A 25,171-nucleotide genomic window follows, 5' to 3' on the forward strand; every position below is an offset into this window, starting at 1 on the left:
TATTACGCTCGTATTACGGATAGTATTGGATTAACACTAAAACACCCTGATCGCATTGTATATCAGCTAGCACCTGGAGAATATCATGGGTCATGACAATATTTTTTATTTATGAACACAATTGCTTACATCATTACAATAATCGTGAATATCTACAAAGGACGTTGTAATGGACGGACTAAGCAAAATCTCATAAATTAGCTTGACACTAGTCACTTGCAAAAATTAAACCTTTGGTCGTAAGTCGTAGTTTAAACAAAGTCTGACAATACTTACTGAAATAATTATAATTTTTTCCAACATATTTAATTTTTTTACGAGACCTTTATTACAGATATTGATGAACATGTGAAATAAGGTGGAATTAATATTTTTTTACACTAAAGAATCCAGGTCAAATGTGTTTAATACCGCTAGAAATTGAGCGATCGATTAAAAAATACTATCTGTTCCTGTTACGCAGTATTAGTCCCGTCAAGTGAATACTTCTCACAGCTCTAGTAGTTTTTAATTTATCATCTGTATTCTGTGTGATATGTGCGTGCGGTACGTACGGCTTGACTGACGGCAGGCAAGCGAACGAACGGGAACGCGAAAATATCGAAATAATTCAGTTTTTTTCAATTATAATCAAGTTTGTTATAAAAACGGATCGAAATACGATAGTTAAAAAATGCTTGTATCATTAATACTCGGTTGATAGTGTTGTTCAGAGCCTTACGCCCCATTATCAGGCAAAATGAGTAACTGGGCTAGAAGGATGCATCGGCGAGCTGCTACATTGAGCAATGTGGTTACGTCTTGCGGGCATCCTAACTCTTTGCCATATCCAAGGAGATTAGAAAAAGTGAAGTTTGGTGTTCCGCTCCACGAAGTTTGCAAGGACGATATTCCCGGACCCCTACTTGTTAGTATTTTGTGTGTCCAAATGACTGAGTTCGTCGCCAACGCCCCTGACATTTTTAATAGTTTTGATGATGATCATGAATATGACCCATTGTTTATGAGTCGAAGGAACTTAAGTAGTCCTTAGTATTCGAGTACATTAAAATATTGTTAATTATTACGTCTGTATTCTGTCGGTTTCGGACTGACTAGATTGTAAAATTTGTTAGCTGTGTGTGGCATGATTTGTTTTGTTTTATAAAATGTTAATAATCTGAAGAGTGTTAAATGTGTGGTGAATTGTGTAATGATGAGCCTGCGGTGCTTGTTCAGGTGCTGATACTGAAGTTGAACAAAGAAGCGCCTCTGCGGCGGGATGTGTTTCGCGCGCCGGGTCATCAGGGAGCCATGAAGAAACTCATTCATTTCCTGCAAACCGGCCGCCTGGTCAATGTGGACAATTACTCAGTGTATACTATTGCAAGTGTGCTCAAAAAATTCCTCAGGTAAGCTGTCTTGCTATTAGACTTGTTAACCTGTACATAGTTCTTCACAACTGCACTCAAAGCATGAGTTCATTGCATTAATTGTTTCAAAAGTTTTCCAATTAAAAAGGACATTTTCATGAGTATATAATATTGTACCCCAATAAAAGGACTTCTTTATCTGATAATATTTTAGTAAACATTATTGTTTGCTTTTAAAGGACTGTGTGATATCCTGAAAGTCCACCTTCATTCATAATCTCTCAATAAAAATAATGGTAACAATATCAGTTTTTAATTACATGAGAAAGAAATACTTAGCTCCAAAGATCAAATTTGAAAAAGGTAAACAATAAAAAGGTTTAACAATGTATTATCTTAAAAAAAAATGTTCTGACTCCACTTGCTAACATAATTAAAATAAAGACCTTACTTCATTTGCTCTGATTGTATTTTAAAGCATAAATTATATTTCCAAAAATTTAATAATCTTCTGTTATAATCTAGTAGAGTTTAGGTTTAAAGTAAAGTATTAACTTTCCTACTTTTTTTCTGAACATGAACAACTTTTTTTCACTTTTCTTTTCATAATAATTCTGTACCTTCAAGTAACTAAACATTGCGTATACCTACTGCATACATCTCTCAGAGACCTACCTCTATACTATTCAGGCCTTATTTTTAATGTCCCTTTTTGTATTATTTAGAAAAATCCCTGGTGGTGTGTTTGGCCGTGATGGTGAGATGCACCTGTTCACTGCAGTAGAACTTCCTGAGGAACAACAAGTCGATGAAATACGCAGGTCAGTGCTCCACATACTTCCACCGTATTGACAATAAAGATTTATGAAATGACATTAAATTTTTCATATGGATTCCATCATGGTTCATATGCTGTAGATTTGAATGTTTAATAGGAAGATATTTCATTTGAACCAAATTAAATGATGAAGCTCCAAATATTATTTTACTATTTTTTTTCTCTTTTATTCTGAATGATCATAGTGCAATGCAATTAGCGCCAAGTAATAAGAATATGCCATCATGGTGTTCTAAAAAAGGTAGCTATGGCACTATGTCAATTCTTGTAGCATAGACTAAATCATCTGTAGAAATAGTAGCTATTGCTACAAAACGTATGTTATTGCTTTGTGTAGCTGTTGCAGGTGTATAGTATTGTATTCATAATACAAATGAGTTATAATGATTTTGTTTACAATAAGATGTTTATTGTATACATGTTGCATGAAATTGTGTTAATGTCATACAAAATTATATAAATGTACACTGTATAGTTGTATGTATGTGTTTGTCAACAATGTATAACAAACATTTCATAAAAGTGAAATTATAGAGTTTTCTTTGTAGCAGTTGAAGTGACTATATTATGTATATGTTTTACGAGATTCAGGTTTAGAGCTCTTGTTCATCACACAAATGTTTTACGTACGAGGATTAAACAGGTATAGGTCTCGAACCTAATTTCGATTCGGTTGTCTCTAAATTAATTAAAATCATAAAAAACGACATGCACACAAACTTTTTTCGCAACTAATTACGAAAATTGATTATACCACATAAAAAGCACATTAAAATGCAAATTTCGTTCTCATTTTTCGTTCAATTGATACATTTGATTAGCAGGTTAACTGTGCCATTTCAACCTCCAAAAACTGAAAAGTAACTTGAATTAAACGTCGTTTGTAAATATTTAACCATCGCTATTTTAATGTATCCATAATACCATCTATTTAATATGATAATAATACTTAGAATTTGATGAAGCAATGGCAGGCCTTAAAATTGATGAAGGAAATGGTTCTGTGAAGTCAGTCTACTGCTAACCCATGTTTAGGATAGCAGCCAGTAATAAATCCTAATGTATTTCATATCAAAAAGAAATCAGTGTACATATGAGCAAATTTAAGGATTTTTATAAACAAAGAAATCTGATTGACGTTTCGAAAGGGATTTAAAAAAGTCTCGATGGTTCTGCTAAGGGCACACCGCGGCGCAGTCGCAGTTGCTTCAAACAAAACAATTTACATGCATTTGCATGTGTACCATCTTCCTTGATGAGTCGCCGTCCAAAGCACATGCAGGGACGGGTTACCGACCTCCGGTGTACTCCCGTGTCAGGTTTTACTACGCCTGTGGAATAGCGTTTATGTCGCAGTCATTACGAAAAAGAAGTTGATTAGTGTTTTTTTTTAGTCTGCCAATTTTTTTTAGTTAATTTATTAGATAAAATGTTATTTAATGCTATCGTAGATAGAGTCAATTTCTCCTTTTGTTGTAGACAAGGCAAAACTCAGCGTACATGGTTTTATTTACGGAATATTACTGTCAATACAATCTCTATACTACGAAATAAAATGTTGTGTACGCGGCATATTTAATAAAAGTTTTTTTTAAGATAGTATGAAGGTAATTCAAAAAGTTATTACATAAAGTTATTGACTATTACATCGTGAACACGGGAACAGTAGTACAGTAGTAAAACGTTAGTGTTATGCGTTAGCTCAAGTATTTATACTTTGTTTGCTCATCGCACGCTCGTAATGTTCGTAAGTAACCCGTTTCCCTCCGTTGACTTTTATGTAATTGTGTGGGATGATAAGCACCTGATATGCTTTATGTGCATTTCATCAGGAAACGTTTGTTTTGAGAAACTCCTAACTTGCTTGTTAGTCATGTGGATGACTTAACACTGCCACTTTATGTCTGTCCATCTTAGTTAGAACTACGTATTTATTTATACCCAATTCTACTTAGAATATCCCGCAACCTAAATATTTTCTTATTCAATAAGCGGCATATTTTGACTTTTCTAGCTTGTACCTTACACATAAAATTGGATATAAGAATATCAAATTTTAGTTCTAGCCTGTAAAAACCTCCTAAGTTGGCAACAGCAGAATAATACGAACTTATTTTGTAACACAATATTGCTTGCAGGACCAACAAACATAGTAAAATTCTACGCTGATAACTGTAGTGTGATAGGAAATACATTGCAAGCATAAACCCTGTCCATTTTATGTCAATTATTTCAGTCTAATTCCCCCATGTCTGGGATGTTTGTCGGTCCGTAACTACAACCCCCATAGTGAAAGGATTAGCCAATCAACTTGAATGAGACTAGCTAATTACCTAGGCGTGCCTAACGTAACATAAATACATTACGTCACCCGGGGAAGCTCTCATACATCAATCTTGATGCCTAGTTTATTGAGTAACGATCTAAAAGTGCCTTCATAACCGATTTAATTGGGTGCACTTAGCAAAAACGTATGAAAGACCTGTTAAGTGTGATTCGGAATCGCGACTAAGAACAAAATGCAAGAAAAGAAAAGAATTACTAAAATAGAAAAAACGTATAAAAAACTGATATTTTTGCTGTACATCAACCCTGACCTTAAGAAAAAAGCTTGATGTAATTTGTATTGTCAAAATTTCATCAGAAGGACAGAAAATCATGTAAGCAATCGGGCCTGAGCGAAAAAAAATTGCTAATTAAACGTCGAAAATTTCTTTCGTAATAATAAGATGTTGACCATAAATATATATTTTTGCCAAACACGATAATGCGCGACATGATGTCTCATAAAGCTTCTATCATCGAGAACACCCATGTCCTCCCGTCTCTCCTCACTTGACTTGCATTGACTATATTAAGCCTACCCCGTTACCACCCAACACGTTCAGACATCTCGACTAGTCCCATTTATGCTGAACAGCTTTTTAAGATGAGCTCGCTATTCCAGTTTCAAAGAAGTTGCATACGATCCTGCGAATGTTGTAGACGGATAGATAAATGATTGTTTTTATCCACGCTAATACAACAAAACTGCTTTGCAAGGTATTAATAGTATTTCGAATCATTTCTGATGACTGTTTTACGTGAATGCGGACAAAATCAGCATATAGTTTAAGCATTTTACGGCAATCCCTTCGCTCAGTGGAGCGTGATCGAACAATGAATAAGTTTCATTGAACTTTACTAGATCACGATTTGAAGAAGATATCCACGCTTCTCTGGTGGCAAAAGGTCTTACGAACGTACTGTTAAATGTCTGCGACGCTAGGCTTAATTCAGATGCCGTTTTCCCAATTTAGGATGTTTTTTGATCAATTCTTGTCATAATGGCAAAGGTTCCATACTATTACTTTTTATTGTGTTTTAATTTACCGTTTGATGGCCATAATGGCGTGTATAGGACTTTCACTATACGTTAGTATTATGGATAGGAACAATGGTTGTTTATAGAACACCCGACCTGAATTTTGATGCGCAAACGTATAGTAACGGTGTGCTTTAGTTGCCATGGCCGAAAACAAATTATATTTTATTACTATGTGTACGTAAATATGTATGAACTAGGTAAATAGAGAATTATACCTGTTGCAAAATAAATTTCTTAAAATCTACCTTTAAGTATCTCTCTTCATAAAGTTTATATTTGAATAATCTCTGGAAACATATAGCATCACAAACATAATGCAAAGTTTCCGAAAGCAAATAAAACAGTTCAGTTTATTTTCTGCTTTTGTTAATGTTCTTTTAAAGACGAGTACGACGAGCCGTAGCCAAGACAAATTTAATTGGTCATGTCGCGGCCGAAACAAACGGTGCTCTCATTTTTCAAGCTTTTTGTTGATTCATTTAGACGACTGTTGATAGCCAGAAATCGTCATGGATTTATTAACTATTCCGCGGAATTAATTTCAGCCTTTGATATATCTGTCTGTCTGATATACAAAACGGTTAAACCGATTTTCAGAGAACTTTGAGCTTGTATAGAGTATCTGAGCTGCAATCCTAAAATGTACAAACACTTCTTGCCGCGATAGTAGCTGTTAAAAGATCGTGTTGTATAATGTATTATAATGTAAATTACGATGCGTTTCATATGAATTATGTATCCTTATCTTTTATTCATCGGGATAAAATATTAATTTTCAAGGCTATGATGATTGATTGATTTTTTTACCTGAATAATCCGTTAATGCCAACAAACTTTGTGTTATCACGATGAACTTTAAAATTTTTGATGCCCTAATGTGGGCGTGGGTGCCATATTGAGCGTGAACCCCAGGTACAAGCCGCCAGTACCTACGGAGGCAATCGAGCATTAAGTTACCTTGTATCCCATTTGGGGACTACATGTACTCAATTTTGGTAATAGATAAAAATAGAAGATATTCATGTTGAGTTGATGGTAATGCAATATTATGTGTATAGTACTTGGCCAAGTTCCCTGCAGTGTCACCGACCACGACTTACTGTATTTTTCAACCGATTTCAGAAAATATGTTCTGAATGCCTCTGTATTTTTTTGTTTTTGCTATCTCCAAATTTTTTTACACTGTATGAACCAATTTTGTTCATAAAAAGGCATAAAGACTTAGAAGTTATTGTGTAAAAATTAAAAAAAAAACCCAGTCTTTTCTAATGTGAGATACTTTGTTCTTCATAGAAGAGTTTCTAAAGTCTCACTCATTCTGGCTACTGGAAACTTTGCCAAAATCCAAAAGCTTTTTGGATTATGAGAGTTCATTCGTACTATAGTTTGTAGAATTTAATTCGTTTTTCTATTAGTCGCTGGGCCGTGTCTGATTGACTTGTCACGCCCAGTGCACGGAAGCGAATGACATTGCTATACGACACTCATTTATAAGGATGGTCGAAGCTCTCTGATCGGCCAATTGAAATAGTAGCTCGTTTTTGTAATTTTGTGTCAAATGGGTTTATGCTGATCGTTCCTATACTTTCAATTCTTATTCTGATATAAACTACAATTTTCTAAAGGTCGTTCTCATTTCAATGGAGTCACATCTTTTAGTCTAAATCTAAACGATCTTGAAATTGCTATTGGAATAAGTTGTGCTAAAACTTTTTTCTTTACTAGATACTTATTCTACTATATCTAGAAATTCCGTACAAGAATCAACGTCAGTCGTAATCAAAACAGGACATTCCTCCACTTGAAGACGAAGCTCAATTCATGTATAATAGGAACAACATTGAGTGTATTAACGTAATCGCTTTATTCATGCGTTAAGTCGACGCCTCAATACGTTACACAATGCCATCGTTCAGCGTTCAAAACTCATTGATATCAATCTTACACCCGACCGAGTTATTTGTGCGGTTTTACCGTGAATTATCCGAAGGTGCAATAACCTCTCGTATTTATTTTTCCTCCTATATTTCAATAATTGGGTCGGTTGATAAAACTCTATAGTAATAGTTGGAACGGAAAATAATTAATTTAATATTGTTTTGTTGGTTTAGAGTAAGTACCTGTTGAACTTCGCTTGATTTTTTTTTTATGTAAATATGATAATGATTGCGTCGACTCGATCGAAAAAGACTTTATATTTTTTTACAACGGGGATTCGTAACAACCGAAACGTAGAGTTAAATGTCGAGACTGTCCATTGCACGGCGAGTCAGAGGATTAGTAAGGGCGCAGATAATGCCCTTCGAAAGTGCAAGTGACTAATACCTACTTGGTACGTTGGTACTTCGTAATGTGCTCACCGAGAAAATATGTAATCTATCTATCGTATCAAATGATATATATTCTTAATTATACACCACAATACTTTTAGACCACAGTTGATTGTAGTGACTAATTCCTACAAAACATTTATAACAATTCAATCCGAACATATCCACAATGATGTATTCGGCCTGCAAAATCTAAATTATAAACCATAAAAACCGTAAAAAATGTCCGCATTGCATCTAATCACCTTTTTCGCAAAAGTACGGTAGCTAATTCCAATTTACCATGCATGAAACTGCAGTTTATCTTTTTAATCATCGGAGATTACATTGATTACGGCGATATGTAATTGGGCTAATGTTATGTATGAAGCTTGCATGATGTTAAAGATCATTGATCTGGCTCATCGCGTGAACCGCTGCAATATGTAGGCATGTGTTGTGAAGATCACTATCATTCCAAAGAACATGCGAGTCGTTTCTCTCAATCGAATCCGAGAATCGCTCATTGTAACATTATGTGATTCTTTAGGTTTTCACTATCATTACTATGAATTTATTAATTGATCTAAACTGTGCGTTCATCACGAAGAGGGCGTAGACCTATCGAAATATTTACAATTGTGAGACAAATTAATCATACTATTTTGAAGTCAAATGAAGTTAGTAGATTTGGCACACAATCGAAATACGGGGCATAAGAGGAAGAACTTGGGTACTGTGTTCAAAATGAGCTGCAAATGGGACACAACTTCTTGCTACCTAGACTTAAATACCGCTTCTAAAATATTCTTTCCTACTCCTTTTTACTACTTCTGATTGATTACGAAGCGGGTTCCGAGCCAGTAAAAGGCTTCCCTGTGAAGCGTCTAGTTTAAGTGCTAGGTGGTTTTCGTTAGTTCTTATGTTGATCCTGGTTTACGGGAGTTGCGATGGTGGGCATGTGTGGCGCGCTTTCCTAGACTTATTTGGAATGTATTCATGTTATAATGTTGAATGTTTGTCCACAGATTGCTCCTGTCGTTACCAGTCTGTACGCAGAGACTTCTGGTGCTGCTCTTCGGCACGTTTCGGGTGATGGCATCCAACGCTGATAAAGCAGGTACGATTTTGAGGAACTTCAGTTTCAACGGCCGATGTGAAAGCAATCAAAAGCTTTTATTGTATTAGTAACCCGTTTAGCTGTGCTGCATTCGCACAGCGGCTATAGATTTGGAGAGCTGGGTTTTTTGGACGTACTGAAACTACCACGAAAAGGTTTGGCGTAAATCAAACATGTGCAATTTTAAGACTTTTGTTGTTAAACTTATTGTCAGTGTATTTACGATAATTTGTTTTGTTAAGATTTAAGTTTTAATATCCTTTCTAAGTCTGATTAAAAAATGTTAATTAATATGAATAGTAAATGGTAAGGGTTGAACTGCTTCTAGTGGCTTTCAAAGCTTTGTGAGACTTAAAATCATATAAACCCCCATTCTAAATAATGTTTACATTTTAATGTTACTTTCACGTTAAGCTACAGCCCCGAAAAAGCTGTTTCCATGAAACACAATTCAAACTTAATTCAAGGTCATCGATTATTTTCCTATCAATATCAATCTTCTATTATCTAAATTGAGTTGTTGACATATTAAGACCGCCTGGAAATTGGGAATTACATATAACCATTGAGGTCATTCCTTAATCCGATCTTACCCTTGAACAATCTAATTAAGATCAACAAAATGACTAATTGCTAATAAAGAAAGGTATGTTGCTTGTCAATATTTGCAGTTCTTGTCTAGTCTTAAAAACGTTAATAGCTAGATTAACATACCTGGAATTAGGCTTAAGATGTTACACATGACATGACAATACATACCGAGCATTTGGCAGTGGCCTAACAAAAATAATGAGTGTTGATTATGGCAATTAGAATTACACGCGATGTGGCGTGGGACGCGTGATGCAACGACTTTACATTCATTGTGTGATTAGTTCATATTTCTTTGGAACGTCTCGCTGGATTATTTGTTGGCCTACTTCGTTATGACGTCTACACTTTACTAGTTTTGCTTTGGTCGTAACCTTTTTGATCTATTATATTTATATTATTTATTTGGGTCGCGCTATTTTGTCCTAGTTTCGGTAATGTTGCGATTTCATTGGAAATGTCACTGTTCTTATAGAAATATTGTTCTTTTTTAAATGCTCTATCTTTTTATTCTAGATTTTATTTAATAATAACATCGCTGTCAAAATGTGACGTGACTATTGATTATTGCATGACATTGCGTGTGCGTTGCATATTAAAAACTAGTGATGCCTGAACAATAATTTATTTAATGTCTTAAGTCTGTGTATCATCCTAAATACTTGGGTATCTATTTGTTCAGTTTGTACGTAAGCTTCTTCGTATGTCGCTACAATCACTCTGTGCCTTTTAATAACTCCATAGTTTTACTTCACATTGTCGTCTGCATCGCCGACAAAAGCGTCGTGTGCGATTGTTAGCTGCATATACGGCCTTCTTAGGCACTATATCGGGCCTTATTAATGCGTCGTACGTCTGTCCGTACGTCATTGTTGAGGCACAGACTAATATGTAAAGTATTATGTTAATTACTCCTGCGTTTGAGACATGGGCTCAGATGCGTTTCAGTTGTGACTCGCATAATAGCATGCCAACATAATGCAACCAAACATTGATAGTTTATCATAAAAAAACAGTTACTCAGAAGTGATCATCAAGCCGCTGGGTCTCGTTGGATGCAGGTGGCAATGAACCCATCGCGCTGGAGAACGTATGGAGAGGCCTATGTCCAGCTGTGGACAGCTATAGGCTGAGATGATGATGATCATCATCATCCTTTAATATATTAAGATCTGGACACTCCTAACACGTGAATAGGAATAAAAGTTATTCCATTCAATTATGACTTATGTATGACTATTACATTGTAACATTCGTGCAGTTTTTTGCACCAGAGAATTCAACACTTCGTCCATACACCATTGCGTGATAACGCTACCACTTATACACTCTTACAACTACTGTTTTAAATTTAAACATGATTAATTAAGTATCTGTGGTTTTAATTACTGTAATTTTCCGCTTAAACAGTTTTTTTAGCATCCGACCATTGGATAAGTTGATTGACTCTTCTGTAAATGTTGCGAGAAAAACCGTTACGTTCAATTTTCCGCGAATTTCTTTTCGTCTTGTTTATTTACAGATTTTTTTACTTAAATAAAAACGCGGCGAAAAAGTTGTCATTGATTGCCTCTCTTCAATGTAATCTTATCACTAGTGTAAGCTAGTGGGATTTGAACTGTGCATTGTTTTTGAGTGTCTTATCATATCGAAAGTCAGTGTTTTCATGATCCTAACAGAAATATAAATCTTTAAATTTGTGTGTGAATGTGAGTTTTACATATCATTCATTGTTTCTAGGTACAGGTATGACATCCGAAGCCCTGGGCGTGTCGGTGGCGCCATCATTTTTCCACTCTTGCGTGTCCGACGGGAAAACAGCCACAATGGAGGACGTTCAAAGATTCAAGGTCAGTCCTATCATTATCTGTCATACACAACCATATGGCTTTATGATAGGTCGTTAGCTACATTAAAATCGAAAGTATTCGAGTGCAAATGTTGAATTTATCATGAGATATTGATTCGATAGCGTTTGTTTCTCGTTGCCATGGTTTTTCGTAAACCAGTTACATCCAGTGACAGTACACTGTCTATTACCTAACGTAAATAACATTTTATGATGAAACATTTAAAATCTCGTTAAGAGATGACTAAAGCTTGATAAGTCTTATCTGTATCAACATTTCCTAGATCCTAATGAAATATAATTCTACGAAATGACACAGTTTGTTTACAGCTGTTTCAATGTGTAGAAAACAATATGAGTAATGTAAATGTGTGTTAAAGGGGAGTGAATGCGCTTTGTAAAACGATACATGTTTGTGTATGTATGTGTTGCGCACCTCGTGATAGCTGCACCATTATCGATGATTAAACATATCGAGTTTCGGTGTAATCACCTGATGTGGACATGTGTTATATGTATACCTTTGTTTTGGTACTGCGAGCTCCCTCAATGATTGTTATAAGTATTTTGTAAAGGGAAATTGATAGTATCGTTGTTTTTTTAATTTATTGAAAACGAATCCGACGCTACGGAAACTAATCCTTATGTTATCTTGTGTCACATGCACAAGCCACCCAGACTGAGAACATTTATTCGTGGGTCACATAAATCCTTTTTCTATGCGGGGATATAACCAACAACACCTGGCGTATAGTGGGCTTGACATGAGAACGTCTACCACTCAGCTATCCGTGCAGTTATTTCTTAAATACTTACCTATATAAATGTAATTAGAAAATATTGAGGAAAGCCCTAAAGTCTAAGGAGACTGACATCCTGAGGATAAAAAAAAAGATATCGAATAGAATAATATCCAACTGCCTGCAGAAAAAGTGCTACATTTTCTATAGATTGCGCAGGTGAACAGTAAAAAGCAATTTCAATTGTAAGTTATCGTAAACTGAGATTAATTCAAGTCAAGGGTGACAATTGTGAATACGTCCAGAAAGGCAGGAAGCCTACCAACACACCTTTACATATGACTGTGCGACTCGTGGAAGAGAGACAACACTACACCGTCTAGTATGTCTTCTCGCTTCTACAGATGCAAGTCTTATTCTAAGAGGAAGTAAGCGCGCAATATAATCTTATCATAATTCATAGTCAATAAACAGTTTTTTTATCAGCAATGTCGAGTAAGATTTTATAGTAATGTTTCCTTATCTGATACAAGTTAAATTTAAATTATCTTGTGCTTGTTGAATGTAAAAAGTATTTTCAATGTTTGGATTTCAAGATTTTCAAGTGCCTACGTTAGATAACCTAGTCCTATAATAGTTGTCTTTTCTCTAAACTGTATATCTGTGTCTCTGAATTATTTTATTATTTACTTGCGGCCTTACTGATGCCATTCGAACATCGGATTGAATACCGTTCATTATGTTCTAAATATTGTTGAACTTATCCTATGTTACAGCTCTCTCAAATAAATTGCAAGCGAGATAGTCTAAACGAAAGTGCAGTCTTTGCCAAGTAATGGGACAACAATCTTAAATCTTGAAAACTTTATGAGAAGAACTTGAAAAACATAATAGTTGCAAAATTAAAATGAGCCATATCAAGACAATGAAAGTGTTGCCATGTTATCAATAAATTATCATTAGTTTAAAAGTCCCCATGTCTGGAAGATTCTCTAATATTGATGTTTATTTCAAACGTATCTTGAACTTATTATGAAATTATGATTAAATTACCTATTGTCGAAGATAAGGTTAAGGACGTTATTTTAAAATTTATTAATATAGGCATTTTAATTGTATTGAAACAAAAGGTTTAGCTAAAATTGGTGATAATATTAATTATAAAGAATTGATACAAAATGGAGTAATGTGTCAGATACACTTTAACGAGTCTTATTTAAATAGATGGAATAAATATATTTTTATTGTTCTTACCTTCCTTCCTTGTCGTTACACTCTTGCCAGAGTGGTCGTGGTTGTCACGTCAGGGGTGGTGGCAAGCTTTACAATCCGCCGCCATTCCTCCCGCACTGCAGTTCGCCTTGTGCATTCATGTAGAGGTTCTTACCTAGTGACCTCTATAATTACAGGCATAATGTCTAATGCTCGTTTTTCAACCGACTTTAGAAACAAGGAAGTTCTGAAATCGTCTGTTTTTTTTAATGTTTGTTCCCTCAGAATTGGATAAACCGATTATCCAGTTCTGAGGGAAACAGCTATCATTTTAATCACATAAAAATAGTAGGTTTTGGTGTTAAAACGATATTATAAATAAATAACACGTAATTAAAACAGTATTCATTCATATCATATACGCATCGTCCACATTGGTTGATGAATATGTAACATATATAATTGTAAAGCGATGTAAATAGCTTGTACGGTGTAATAAATCTGTTTGTAACATGCGGCCAAAGGCTGAAGTTAGCGTGAGTACCACCAATATTATACAATATACTATCGTTCAGTTTACTTTCCACTGCGTTACTTATGTGGCTCATCGTTCTGATGCTTTCGTTACCGGCTTGTCTAATTTATGTGTGTTGTAGCATTTTCTGTACATAATCGATTTGTATGTAGTGGTTTTTGTTGTTGTTTTGAGCTTGATCATACTTTTGTTTACGGTAATTTAAGTTTTGACAGCTTATTTGTGTATTCTTTGTTGGATTCCTATTATTATTATTCTTTTTCTACTTAATAATTAAGGATTTACTATTACTATTAATTTACTATTATTATTGCCAAACATCAGCCATGGAGGATGGCGATAAACAGGATCAAACAAAGTTTTAAAAAGCTTCAAACTTACTTTACAATACTTTTTATTCAAATTGATCAAGCGGTTTGTCCGTGACATTGTTAAAGACATAGTCACTGTGTATTGACCAATATTGTTAGCAATCTTTCGTCCCGGTGCCGACAATAGTGGACACGACCAAGTGCCTCACTCACTTTAAATCACTGGGGATCTTGTACTAACTAGCACATCATTGTCTTAGTATTGAGATTTTGTAAATACACCTAGTACAGTATATAATTCCTGTAGTATCACTCTTTTTAACTCGGCCTAATTCAAATGGTTTCGAGCACACAACATTTTTGTACAATGCTTGCTTTGTGCCGTCTTATCAGTGCGTTCAGTAGCATCACCTTTTAGTTTTTCGACCCTTCACTGATAAGCTTGATTCATGGATTCTTAGGGTTACTCACTTCCTGTATATTTAAGTCAGCCTGTATAAGATTTTTTATGTAAGGGACTCATTGAAATTGTGATATTAATTGTATGAGTCATTATAACTGTCACCTGTAACTTTACATGCTAACATGCACGTATTTCGTATCCTTTATGCGTAGTAGTTTATATTTCAGTGTATTATATTGTTACTAACAGTACTAAGTAATTTAGAGGTGTATCGGATAAATGATCATTGAAAATTATGTAAGCTAAATGTAAAAATGGTTTTCTTTGCTTGTGAAGATTTCTAGCCATGTATTTAATAGTTACTAGATACACACCTGTACCTTAATTAGTAGAAATTAGTTGCCTTTGCCAACGTAGATTGTATTTGCATAGATTACAATCAAACTATACCGAATAGAAGCTTAAGTAGTTTTGCCTTATAGATACATAGTTATCAATTCAATAAATAAACCACAAGTTCAGAACAACTTTCTTGCCTTTCCCATTCCTACCGAAGCGAGCTTATTTTATGAAACTTTCTAAACAGGTGGCGACACGTATAATGCGTCAGCTGATCGAGCAGTTCAGCGCGGGCGACCTGTTCGGGCGCGACAACTACGAGTACTACGCGCGCGTCACGGGACGCATCCTGCGCGTTAAGGACGAGTGGATATGCTCCTTCAGAGATCCCCCGCCGCCGAGGCATCATCGCGACCAAGAGGCTTATGCTAGTACGTATCCAATAATCAGATATACCTACTAACTCTTCCTTTTCACTTCTGTTTCTAAGTGGTAAAGCCACATCAGAGGAACAAAGGTGGTTTTAGCTCTGATACCAGGTTCTACAGCAAACTATCGAGAAGAAGAAAGTGCAAGCAGTTTCGGGATAAGGTTTTATGATGGGACTTTTATAGTAGCAAAAATAAGTATTATGCAGAAAAATATTAAAAGGAAATAATGATGCTTAAAATAGGTCGTGTAATGAAACATATATTTTAGGACAGATAAGTAGTACGTTAAATAAATATATGTCAATGTCATGTAATCTGATTATCGCAACAGCTTGTGTACTTAAGCAGCCATCAGCCACTTACTAAAACCGATACTTTAGATAAACACAACTGAAATGTAGAAATCTTATCATCATTTGCAAACTATTTAACAGTTTCAAGTTATACAATTAACTTGAAACAAAGACGAGTAGATTCGAATAAAATTTGAATTCAAGATGACCCCAGAGATAATATCGAGTTATATTTGCATAAGATACCTGAGAAAATCATTGAACGAACATTGTTTTGAAAAACACGGAAACTGAGCTTCATTTGTTATGAGAAACTTCAGTCACAACACACATTGTTCGCGCCGTTTTATTGGGTGTCCTCTCACCAATACGAAGTTATAAGAAATTATTTAAAACGGAAATGTGAAGAGGCAGTCAAACTAGGAATTCAGTATTAATTGTTCGACGCTCTGCTGCGTTTTACTGAACAAAAAGTGGTCGTAAACCTTTGTTCGTCGATTAAAAAAAAACATCGCAAAAAGTTTAATTAGATAATTTTGATGAAGTACAATTGTAGTTGAATATTAAGTATTCATAGAGAAGATTAAATAAATTTTTGTTGGTAAGAAAATAAAACTAAAACCAATTGTATTGTTTTTCAGGACAATTGTCGTTGGAGGCTGAGAAAACTTGGCTTCAGTGTGAATGCGATCGCTGGGGAAACAAGTTTAATTTAGAAGGTAAATATAATATAAATTATAACATTTATTATAAAAGAATTACTTCGTAATAAAATAGAACGTTTTTCACAGGTCATCCAAATGAAAGTCGTTTAAGTTGTTAAAATATCTAGTCAAGTTACAAAACTCATAGCAAATATTGTATATTTTTGGTGAGTCGCCGCTTTGTGAATAAAAAATAACATCCACAGTAATTTGAAACTTGAAATAAAAATTGTATTTTAATATTCTTTTAATAAATGTGGGTTTTGGTAGCACAGATTTGGTAGATTAGGTTTTTGTAGCGATCACAACTAATGTTAGACCCGTTGTATTCATTCTTGAGTAAGACTTACTTGGGACCACTAACCGGGTCGGTAATAAACGAAACTTGTCTAATAATTAATTATTTTTGGCATATAATTATCTACTATTATATTGTGTAGATAGCTTACCAAACTATTAGTTTATAATGGATAACATTGACACTATTTCAGTTGATAGAATTTCTTTGTAGAAAATATGCAGTCTTAAATACAGTTATGTAGACTGTATGTATATTCTTAGTTATTTTATTCCAAGTAATTAATATTTCACTTCAATTTAGTTACAAAGTAATCTAAAGCATCCTTTCTGGACGATCGGGTATCAACTAAGGAAAACTTGTTGCTGTTAATCGTTATTTTAATAGCATTTTTAATTCTCTTATTGAAATAACACAGTACCCATGTTTTGTTCAGCTGCAAGTTATTATCGATACTTATTTGTTTATCCACATTTGAGAGTCTCTCAAAGCCAGTACTTTTCTATCCGGATATTAAAGATTTATACAGTCTTCTCCGCCTTTGCGATCAAGTTAACTGTCGATAATTAATAAAATTCTCACTCATTTAAGGATTCAATCAGACAGAACATAAAAAAAAAGTAACTTCTAACACGGCGAAGTAAAGACATATTTATTGATTGATAGCTGGCAACACTCATCGCTAAAACGATTCAATACACTGTCAGTGTATATTAAGATTCATATATAATAACATTGTCACTAGGTCTAACAAAATCCGAGGAGTGTCAGTCGATGCCGGCGCTGGCAGGGGGCGGCGGCGCGGGCGCGGCGGGCGGCGTGCTCGGCATCATACCCGAGCACAGCCTGCTCGACTCCTGCACCCGCCTGTCCATCTCACTCGAGGAGAGCGTCTTCAAAGTAATGGCTGTAGCGTATACACCATCTTTATTTTATTATTATTATACTTAGATAAGATGTAGATTATTAAGTAATTTACTAAAATTTGTTCAAATATAATTTTGGAGACGTAAATATTATGTAAAATTGAAAACAAAAGTTTAGAATCACATTCAGTTCAAGAAGTTTTTTTTAACTTGATATTTATCTAATTCAGTCTATTCCACTTATAAATCGATTGAAAAATGTTTGAAAGTGACTTAATGATACTTAATGCTTTTAAATATCCTTAAAAAATAATTACCAACCAGCTTTGGTAAAATATCAAGTAAATAATAATAAGAGTTTGTGACCTATTTAAGGTTTTTTATCTAGCTTCCTTTAATTGTCTTACAGGTGTCCGTGAGCTCGTCATCTCAGTCATCCCGCAGCAACTCCAGCCCCCACATGACGCTCGAGGAGTTGCGCGCCATCAACAAATACGCCGAGAGCACTAAGAGCCTCTCATACTTACCACAGGTACGAAACCCATACAAACATTTACAAACATTCAATATTACAATAATTCTTAAAACGATGAACTTCATTCTCTAACCGATTCTTTCAATAAGTGTTGTTCCAGTTCTATTTTTTCTAATTAATTGGTTCATACCATTTATATTGTTATAAGAGATTCATTTTTAAGTTACAATAGATTTTGTAATGAATCACTCTTGTCTTCTGGTTTCTGATATTATTAACGTTCTTCATGTCCATACATGTGTTTTAAGAACAAACTATAATCATGACATTTTCGAGTGTTGCCACACCTTAAAATTACTCTACAATGCTTCTAACAAATCATTTATGGACATAGAACACTTTAAAACAGATACATGTATAAAGAGTATTATTTCAATTCTAGCGCTCACTCAAGGACATGTTTTATAAGTGATGGTGACGAGAGTTTTCTCAGTATCCACCTGTAGATTCTAAGCAGTCTGTCTCCCCTGTTCTGTCTATGAAGTCACGTGGACCTCTAGCATAATAAAAGGAAAATAATTATTCAAAATTATTGCTAAAACCAGTCTGATCACTCAGATTATTTCCGTGTAGGTTGAAAACCCCTGATTGGCTGAGATGATTTCAGTTGAACCATACAAAAACATGATACAATGGTTATATTCGCCAGTGGTCCACGTGGAACTTTTACATGCATGAGTGATGTCTGTTTCCCTTAAGATAACTTAGGAAAACTTGTGGCTGATCTGTTAGTTTTAGATATTTCCTCTTACTGATATACATTTACTGGTAAATACACCGTGTGACATACAAGGGAATGTTAGACACAATGTGCTTTCTCAAGAGTTCGGTGTGGCAACGCACACACAAACACACCATGCTTATGGCAGCACTGTTGGTGCAATTTTACCACTCAAAAAAACGAACATAACGATGTAAGATTATTTTTTTGACCATAATTTAATATTTCACTAGATGTATCGATGTATTTTTTAATATTTAATAATATAATATATCTTTATTTATTAATCATGTTAATGGTTGTGGTTATCCTTTGTGGTAATACTCCCTAGGCGAGCTGTTACTCGATTCATTTTGTCAACTAATCGTAGAAATATAGTGACTAATATGATATTAACCCGTCGTTTCATGTTTATCGTAATTAACCAAAGTTTTAGTTAACTTTTGAGTACGATTGGATACATGATTACATAATTATTTGCCGGTCAACATAAATCTGTGTTCTCCAATTGCCGCGCGAATTGGACGCCGCTCGATCGCGACCCCCACCTCACTTTTAAAAAAAAAAATTGGAATCTGTCCACACTGCCTCGTTATTTGCACAGAATAAAACTTTAAGAAAAAAATTAATAAATAATTAATTGAAGTTTTCTTTTGATTTGATAATCTCATACTTTCGATTATTGTTGCGCAAATGTTATCAGTTTGGACGAAAAAATGGAACGTCACAGACTGAATAATGTAGAGATATTCGAGCCCCAAGCAACACTTATGTTACAAAAATTGAAACAAAAAATAGATGATTCAAACATATTGGGTAGAGCTAAAGACTGCCTACCCTAGGCGTAGGGTTGTATGAGTTTTTTAGTAGAAGGTATCTGTGCGTTAAGAAGTGTGTGCGGACGGGTGTCGTGGGGGCGCGGCGACGCGGCGACGCGGCGACGTGTACGTGGTGGGTGGTGTAGGTGCACGAGCGGCAGCGGGCGCGCATGCGCACGCGCTCGGAGTGGTTCCTGCAGCCCGCCGCCTCGCTGGACGCGGCGCGCGCCCGCCCCGGTACGCCGGCCGCCGGCCCCGCCGCGGCCCCGGGCCTGGCCCCGGCCCCGGCCCCGTGCGCGGCCCAGGCCCGCACCGAGAGCACGGCTCTCTACGTGCTTGTCGCCTGCCTAGAGTTTTTGTTTTGACCTCGCGCACCGGTACTGTCAATATGTGTTCGTTCGCTTCGGTGCGGAGGACTAACCCGCCGGAGGCTTTGCTCGGGGACTGTGGAACGTCAACACCACCGAACTCGTACTTCCCTCGTGTAATTTGTCGCGTGTCTCATATTTTGTCGTTCGTGTCAACAAATTGAAATCGAGATAATACATATTATTTAAAGTACCTTTTTCCATGTTGTCGTGTCGAGCCCGCCTTGACTAAGTCACTTTCTAATTTGTTTAATTACGTTCGACATTAGAGGAACATTGTACAAACACTTTTCATTAAAAGTGACTCAGTCTAGCGGATTCCGACAAAAGCAAAGCCTCCCGTGCTTGTACTGACAGGGCGGTACCAACGCTTTGTGCAGGCTTACGCTTTGCCCGCATGGCATGCGTCGCACTGTGTGTCCGACATGTCGCACGTCACGTTTGCATCGCATGGATCCGCTCTCTCTATCACTTTTGGTTCTCTTTATGTCGTTTCCTCCTACCAGGACTCTTCTATTGACACTTTTAAAATCTTATTGTACTTAGACTATTGTAGATGTTGCTTCTATTGTACATAGTTTTATATTCAGTTTTAGTAAACTTAAATTGTCTTATTGTAAATAGTGTAGATATTGTAATCGATGGTGTTTTTAATAATATTGTGAGTATTATAGGTGTCAAATATGCGTCTAATTTTAGGCAATGTTTAAATCAGTAAAATTTTGAGAGATTTAAATGTTGTCTGAGGTTTACAGCGTTTTATGGTAACTCCAAAAGTTTTGTCGCAACTTTGCCAGCACATTCTAATGACTACATGGAAAGCCAGAACGAGCATGTGTTGGACAAGACTGCGTATGTTCGTCAAGCATGTTTGATGTTGTGACGTAAGCACATAAGCTTGGACATCAGTCACGAACCATTAAAATGATACTTCATACCTCATAGAGTACAATGCCAAGTTGTACCTTCATAGCCAATGCTGTTATACCGTGCAGTGAATGCATTAGTGTTTCATGTTGTTGCTACGATATGGCAAGATATTTACCACTTGTCAACGCTTCCTTTATAGAAAGAGAGCAACGACTATTTATGTATATTCTATTCAAATTTATTGGTTAAAAGACGGCTTGTAATAGATTGCCTGTATATGATTGTTTTATTTATGGAATTTTGGGATATTCTTTGCTTTCTGGATGATGTTTTCGAATTTTTATTTATGTATTTTTAATTTTCTTAAGACACAGTAAAATGTTACCTATTTTGGAAGATTCGAAAACATTAAAGATGTTTTTATAAATTTTGCTACTGCTATTACTAAGATTACTTTCGCAGGCGTACACACGTTTATTCAATATGTATAGCACCAAGTAGTTTTGTTGTATAGCAGTCCAATTAAAATATTTTTTTTTACACATCTGATATTTTACGGGATTTTTATTATTCTTACATCAAATTGTTAGCAATTATCTTTAAATCACCAATTAGCTCGCTTATTTTAGTAAACGCTAGCTTAAAATGTTTTCCCAAGAATTCTTACATGGTCATGATTTATTCACAAAAGCTAAAAAGTATTTAATCCTATCTTTTCAAGAGGGTAGTAGATTGAAGCGAGTGTGACTAGTTGAGCAGTAGGTGTGTGAGTAGCGTGTGTACGCTTGCGGGTGCGTGCGTCCCGTGTAACGTGTCCCCGGCGGGCAGGTGGCGAGCGGCGCAGCTCGCGGCGTCGGTCCCGGCGCGCGCGCGTGTGCGGCGGCGGCGCCGCGTGCCGCGCCAGTCAACACTCCGACACTGAAATCCCGCTCGCTCTCCAGCCTCGTCAAGTGACGGCCTGACTGCGCCACGCGCACTCCGCCGACGGGCCCTGCACCAGGTAACCTGCCTCGCCACCGGCGGCCGTGCGCGCATAACACAACACGCGAGACAACTGAACAGCCGCTATTTGTTTACGCATAATTATCTAACTTGTGTCAAATACACTGTTAGTGTAAGAAAATTCAAAGAAAATTGTACCCAGTTTCAATTTGTGTTATATTCAAATTCGAAATATTAAAAACGTTGTCGAAGACGTAGCATTGCATTCGTGAAACATGAATAAAATATTATTCGTAAACAAATAATGCTCATAGTCAAAACAGAATTTGTTAATCTCTGTGAATCTCGCTACAACATACCGAATAATCGTAGACATTAGTTTCTTCAAAAAATAGAGTGGTCTAATTCATGAGAAAATGTTTGTATTAGCACCTGTATTCTAGACTTCGGGAAAGGCATTTCTATGAAAATCTTAATATTCAAATGCTTTCTAAAATTTCTTTGTGATTTTGAGGACACTGCCATCTGATACAACAGAATTTGCTTTGTCTATTATAGATGTTAATACCCAGTGTCAGAATAATTGGGAGTTAAGATTTTTAAGAAATACCTTAATTAATGTGTGTCTCCGTCAGTATTATCTGTAGCACATTTCTAACTAGCTTAGAGCGTGCCGCGATTAACGCGCGCGAAAGTTTTCTAATTAAATTCGTGGAGTCATGTGGGTGTTGTGCTGAATTACTAAAATATATGTGATAGATAGTAGTCTCGTGGAATTATCGAGTTTATACATTTTTATAGCTGATGTTGTAAGCTTTAGGCCATTTTATTCATTTTTAGACCCCTTAAACGGTGTTAATATTTCTACATGTCATAAAAAGTTATTATAGAATTTATATTCGACTGATTTGTCAACCCAAAATTTGAGCTCTCTATTTTATAAAATTAAAAATGATTTGATCTAAATAATGAATACACAAAATGTTTAAATTCTATGTTAGATTTTATCCAACAAAATTAGGATGTGTCATGTTCAAGCAACAACATCACATTTTTTTTCTAATTAAGATCTACCACAAAAATAAGCAATCTTTTTCTGTGCCATGGGAAATGTACCTTCATAAAATGTTAGATATTTAAAATTAAAATGGAATTAATTATCCCTTAAAAATCCTAGCTAAGGACTAACAGCGCGTGTTGCCAATGTCAAATAAATACGCCTAAACATTCCTGTATATAAATGTTATAGTTAGTTTAATTCTTATTTAACTAAAGTTATTAAGTTCCCGACTTCGATGAGGTTATATCATCACACTAGCATAAAGAGCTTCACGATTACTTTTCACTGTGCATTTCTTTCTACCTCACTTACACTTAATTTCTGCAGTCATAATTTTATTACCTACACTGTAGTTAGTATTTGATACATATTAGAATCATGCCAAAATTTACAGCTTACATTTGGCTCTTGAAAAATAAATACAGGTGACCGCCAAATTTGAGCCGATTGAAAAGACTGAACTATCTTTAGAAAAGTTTATCTTATCTAACGAACAAATACGATTGAAATATGCACAGAGCGCGTTTCGACGCGGCTACATTCAGATATTGCAATTATAATGTTGTCTATTATTAAATAGTACAAAATGACATGCAGTTGTCGATTTTTTGTATAATGGTTGTTTTGTAACTTTCTGTAAATATCTACAATTGGATCTTAATAAATTAATAACATAGGTGCTAGTTTATTCAGAAAAGTCTTATGAGAATATTCATTTAGTTATCAAACGTTGACATTTAAATATTATTTCTTTATTTACATCATAGTTTTCACATTAAATATAGGTAACTATTAAAATATAGATAATTTTATAAGTTGATAGGACTCGCAATGGATCAAATGTTTTTGTTAAAATGTATATATTTAGTTATTATTAGAATAATATGTGGCATTACATGCACATAATTCGCACATTTGTTTTTTTGTAAAATGTACCTTTAATTTGTAAGATGGTATTTTTAAGACTGTTTTAGGTTAAATTGTTTCAATGCAGGTCAAAAGCAGTTTTCGTTATGTTATGTAATTGATAAAGTCGTGCGTACACATGTGGGCTTAACGCCTGCCGCTATTGTAGAGGTTTGTGTATCGAAGGCAGCTCAAAGTAATTTTATATTCGTTGTGTAATTACGTATTCATAAGTATTAGCACTCGGCTAGTGGTTACATTGCTGCTATCCCACGGCTACAATATGGCCATATAAAGAAGTACTTTTTGTTATATTCGTTCATTATATTTATCCTCTTATTAAATTTTATACCTGAACGAGGTATTTGTTGTCGACTTTAGATAGACTCATTGTTAGGATGAATTGGCAACAAATGGTCCCTAGTGCTGTATACGATCGTGTGGCCGCTGCTGTGATCGTCGTGGTCGAGTGGTGGCACTAGTTGCCAAATATTAACCCTAAATGTAAAATTAATACCTGGCTTGCATTTTTGGATTTGCACGTCCAAGTTCCTGTGTTCATTGATTAGCGTTAGGGGAATAACGAATGTCGTAGTTTAATGTAGATTTTGAGATCGAAAGACTTGTTGTTGTTGTCATCACAATGATTTACGAGCGCCGTACGACGAGCGACCTGCCATCTTGTGATAGCAATAGCGACAAAACAGATTGTTTTTGTAAATCATAAACATTAGCTTATATTTTTCGTCTTTATTCAAGTGCGTCCTATTTTTTAATAAATTAACATTTTTAAAAAGTATAACATTATTAACTAAATACTAGTAACATTTTTGTACAATAATATAAGTTGCTCTAAAGTTTAGATACTATATTTTTTGACTTTATAAGACTGTTTTATATGTTATAATTATAATTTATTAGTAACACTCGAATACATTAATGTCTTATCATTCCACCGACTTAAGTATAACGACACCAGTTGCATTTGAGTATTATTTTCTGTCATAAAATATGTAACAGATCTCTAAGCTTTAACAAAATTAAACAGTGTTACTAGCAGTTTAATACATTGGTAGTGAATTAATGTTAATTTTATTAGGAAATGTAACAGCCCCGTGAGGAAGTGCAACGTGTGGAGGTGCACAATATGTTTGTCGTATTAAATATGGGAATAAATGAGAATATTCCTTTAGTATTATTATATACTGTATTTTGCTTATGTAAATTCAGTTTGTATTTTCACCATTATATTTGCACATTTTTTCTACACAAATTATAAAGAATTACACAAGAATAAAAAGTATAACAAATTATTGTCATGTTTTACTTTTATCGCTAACCTCATTTTTTTTTTATGTCTTTGTATTTTTAATAAATCATTTAGTGTGTCAGG

General features: G+C 35.2%; 1 protein-coding gene across 4 annotated transcripts; it reads left to right on the forward strand.

The window, feature by feature from the left end:
• Positions 1-25,091, forward strand: LOC113499172 (rho GTPase-activating protein 20). 4 transcript variants are annotated; one of them, XM_026879536.1, is made up of 11 exons: positions 1-907; positions 1,219-1,391; positions 2,078-2,173; positions 8,895-8,986; positions 11,318-11,427; positions 15,214-15,397; positions 16,332-16,409; positions 17,438-17,592; positions 17,968-18,090; positions 19,779-19,869; positions 21,699-21,832. In XM_026879536.1, exons 1-11 carry the CDS (start codon positions 740-742, stop codon positions 21,830-21,832), a joined length of 1,404 nt encoding a protein of 467 aa, XP_026735337.1. In that variant the 5' UTR covers positions 1-739. The 4 variants fall into 4 exon arrangements, with proteins under 4 accessions (XP_026735337.1, XP_026735333.1, XP_026735334.1 ...); XM_026879532.1 differs by having other exon boundaries at positions 19,779-21,728; XM_026879533.1 differs by lacking the exon at positions 19,779-19,869 and having other exon boundaries at positions 308-907; positions 17,438-17,601; positions 21,699-25,091.
• Positions 25,092-25,171: the final 80 nt, after the last annotated feature.

Source organism: Trichoplusia ni, chromosome 12, assembly GCF_003590095.1.
Source record: "Trichoplusia ni isolate ovarian cell line Hi5 chromosome 12, tn1, whole genome shotgun sequence".
Taxonomy (NCBI): Eukaryota; Metazoa; Arthropoda; class Insecta; order Lepidoptera; family Noctuidae; genus Trichoplusia; species Trichoplusia ni.

What these genes read in the sequence shown, in the direction of transcription:
- LOC113499172 (XM_026879536.1), top strand. Translation starts at nt 740, where the DNA reads ATGAGTAACTGGGCTAGAAGGATGCATCGGCGAGCTGCTACATTGAGC. An exon ending in CGACCAAGAGGCTTATGCTA is followed by an intron (nt 15,398 to 16,331) that starts GTACGTATCCAA and finishes ATTGTTTTTCAG; the next exon opens with GACAATTGTCGTTGGAGGCT. An exon ending in AAACAAGTTTAATTTAGAAG is followed by an intron (nt 16,410 to 17,437) that starts GTAAATATAATA and finishes CATTGTCACTAG; the next exon opens with GTCTAACAAAATCCGAGGAG.